Genomic DNA, 3,569 nt, shown 5'->3' with positions numbered 1-3,569 from the left:
GGATCACAGCCTTTGTCAGCGATGATTTTGGGGCTTCGACTTTCTTTGCAGACATTCTATAGATCTGTAGTTCAGATGCAGTGATGCAAACCCCTGAAACATTGTTTCCTGTTTTAATACGTCTTGTTCTCTGACAGCCTGAGAAGAGCGGGGGTGGGGGGGCGCTGTGATGAACCAATATGAAAAAAACATGTTTGAATAAAGACAGAATAAAGTTCTGCTGCCTGGAATCCTCTCATTCCTCATCCTTGGTTTGAAACCTGCAGCTTTCAGCAGATCTTCACTCATGACCTGCAGAAAGCTGCTTGAGGAAAGGTGGAGGAGATGAGAGGAACATGCAGAGAACATGGCTGACCCTGCAGCTTCAGGGACTAGAAGGATGGATGTTGATCCATCAGGGGTTAAAGCTTTGATCTGAGCTCCTCCAGCTCTTCTCAGCACAGACATTTTACATAGAGCTGCTCCTCATCACACTCTGGGCCGCCAGGTGTGCAGCTCGCTGATTGGTCGGCCTTCCCTCGCTCGCGGCCCCACGCCTCCTGCCATTGGCTCATCCGGGCGTCACTCGCCGTCCTGACCCCGCCCCCGAGTATAGAAGTATCCCCGCGAGCTGACCGGCTCCGTCATCCAGACGGTGGCTGCGCAGCGCAGCATCCAGACGGCGCGTCTCTGCTGCGACAGGCGGACAGAAATGAGCAGAACCCCGCAGAGCGGAGCCAGAGACCATGGATCCCTGTAGAACCCTGACGGTGCTGCTGTGGATTTTATTCCTGAAGCGGATCCAAGACTGCCGAGGAGAGGAAGGTAGGCTGAGGCTCCTCAGCGCGCAGCTCGGAGCGGAGTTTGCCTCCGATCCGGTGCTGCTGCTTCTGGGTTCTGATGGACTCGGTTCCGTCAGGTTCTGGAGGTTCTGGTCCATGTCTGTAGAAATAAACCAGACCTTCTGATGCTGACAGGCTGAAGGCTCAGAGGAACAGGAAGTCTTCTTCTGTTCTGGACTTAGTTTCTCTGAGGTCCTGATGCTGAGGATGCGGAGCAGCAGATCTCTGCTTCTGGCTCCATCAATTATTGCTGATCTGCTCGGAGATGTGAGGAACCTGGAGGTTCTGCAGCCAGATGCTGATCAGTGAGGCAGGCTGCTGTGATGAAGGGGAGGCTGGTTGGCTCAGGGTTGGACCAGAGTGGATTCTACTCACATGTTCTCCTTCCAGCCTGATGGTTGCTGCGGCTCAGACTCAGGTTCCTCTCAGGCAGGGGAACCGGTGATATCTGCAGCTCCAGAAGGTGGCTGCAGCTCCAGAAGGTGGCTGCAGCTCCAGAAGGTGGCTGCAGCTCCAGAAGGTGGCTGCAGCTCCAGAAGGTGGCTGCAGCTCCAGAAGGTGGCTGCAGCTCCAGAAGGTGGCTGCAGCTCCAGAAGGTGGCTGCAGCTCCAGAAGGTGGCTGCAGCTCCAGAAGGTGGCTGCAGCTCCAGAAGGTGGCTGCAGCTCCAGAAGGTGGCTGCAGCTCCAGAAGGTGGCTGCAGCTCCTGGACTCCTTGATCTTTCAGACTTAGATGCTATCGGGTCTTTAGTTCATGTTGTGACAGAGAGGAAGTTCTTCCTCCATCTTCTGGTTTTTTGTGATTAATGAAGCTCCAGATAAACTGGATGGTGACCTGATGCCCAATCAGACGCTAGAAGATCCTTTTTTCTCCTCCTTCCTGTTTTCTTTGTTCCATCTCTTCATCTTCCTCCTCTTCCTCCTCAGAGCTGACTTAGCACACATCTTTCTGGGTGGAGGGTGTCTACCTTACCTCCTCCACCCTCTCTCTCCTCATTGCCTGCTCCTCAGCTCTAACACACCTTGACATCTCATCGGGATCTCATTTACTCCCGCGCCTCCCCCTCCCTCAGCCCCTCCCCTGCAGGCTGAGGGGTCACAGAACCTGTTTTTTTATTTTCTTCATTCCATTACATCCTCATCCTCACCTGCAGCTCAGGCTCATAGCAGCTACACAATATTGGGGGGGATGGGGTGTACGGGCTCAGTATAATGTTATTTAAATTTTGAAGAACTGTTTCTTGGGAATTTTACCGGGAATCAGAGAAATATTTTTTTTTATTTGAATCCTGAGCGAAGCGCCGTCGGTCCTCAGGTAGCAGGTTTCCTGCTCAGACTCTGAGATGTTTGCAGCTTGGAGTTCGTCTCGTTCTTTAAATATGTTTGAAATCTGTGGACTTTATTTTCTGATTGATTTCAGTTTGTCTGCATCGATCCTCAGGCGAAGTCAGAGGAGGTTTACTTGAACAAGGTCTTCAAACAGAAGGTCTTAATGCCTGGAGGTCCCATATCTACTAACCATAAACATTATAAACATTTTAAGCACATTAGACACAGAGAAGGTCCCAAAGCAACTGGGAGGGGCTTCTGTGGATAAAGTCCAGATTTATTATTGTTGTTCTATGTTGCTGGATCCAAAGAATATCCAGAAACATGAATGAAATGAGAACCTTTAATGTTTACTGAGAACTCAGATGATTCTACCTCTAAGGCTGTCCACCCTATGGGTGCCTAGGAGGGACAATCCAGCCTCTGAAAGAAGACAAACAGGTTTTATCTCTGAGCAATGCTCTTCATGGTGGATCAGGGCCGGTCTCAGCTTATTATTTTGCTTTTACTAACCAGGGATTCTGATGAGTCTTTTTAAAGTTTGTTCAAACTTTGGTTCTGATTTATAAAGATCTTAAGATGCAAACAGAAGTGGACAAAAAGACTGCATTTAATATTTGAGTGGAGTTAACCAGCCAGCTGTCTGCCTGCTGCCTGAGAATCTCACAGGACTGTTTGATGTGTTGGACGAATGCTTCAGTCGTCTGGCTTAGATCACATGTTCATGACCTCACAGACCTGAGTGATTTGTGGACGTGGCAAACAAAGCGCTGCAGCATTCACCTGTCAAGGCCACAGAGACTCCATCACTTTGGGCAGCGATAAGCGTGAGAGAGAGAGGCAGCAGAAGGTCAAAGGAAAAGGGGTGAGGAAATGAAGGGAGGGAGATGTCCTCCAGGAAAAACGTGTCTCAGGAGCAGAAAGGATTAGAGCAGAACAAAGACTTCCCCTCCTCCTCCTGTTGCTGAACCAGAGCAAAGAAATATTCCCCTCTATTCACTCTGCTTCCACCTGATGAGGCTCAGAGGACTTCATGATATATCGCAGAGTATACAGTGGTATTGCAATATCATGATAATATTGTATTATTACCCAAGTATTGTGAAAACATATCGTCAAACAATGCCTCATTAAATGCCTCATTAGATGCCTCACTGAATGCCTCATCAGATGCCTCACTGAATGCCTCATCAGATGCCTCACTGAATGCCTCATCAGATACCTCACTGTATGCCTCATTAGATGCCTCACTCTATGCCTCATCAGATGCCTCACTATGTGCCTCATCAGATACCTCACTGTATGCCTCATCAGATGCCTCACTGAATGCCTCATCAGATGCCTCACTGTATGCCTCATTAGATGCCTCACTCTATGCCTCATTAGATGCCTCACTATGTGCCTCATCAGATACCTCACTG

General features: G+C 49.4%; 1 protein-coding gene across 1 annotated transcript in view; it reads left to right on the top strand.

The window, feature by feature from the left end:
* Window positions 1-658: 658 nt before the first annotated feature.
* The window catches only part of epha10 (EPH receptor A10), a gene marked incomplete at its 3' end in the record, with an annotated part of 40,250 nt that continues 37,339 nt past the window's right edge, over window positions 659-3,569 (top strand). Inside the window, exon 1 of the mRNA XM_015401144.1 lies at window positions 659-804. Coding sequence (XP_015256630.1) covers window positions 726-804 — 79 coding nt within the window. The remainder of the gene's footprint in view (window positions 805-3,569) is intronic.

Source organism: Cyprinodon variegatus, unplaced genomic scaffold (assembly GCF_000732505.1).
Source record: "Cyprinodon variegatus isolate N-32 unplaced genomic scaffold, C_variegatus-1.0 Scaffold1188, whole genome shotgun sequence".
Lineage (NCBI taxonomy): Eukaryota > Metazoa > Chordata > Actinopteri > Cyprinodontiformes > Cyprinodontidae > Cyprinodon > Cyprinodon variegatus.
Note: the sequence above shows the minus strand (reverse complement) of the source record. Positions and strands in the feature narration are given on the sequence as shown.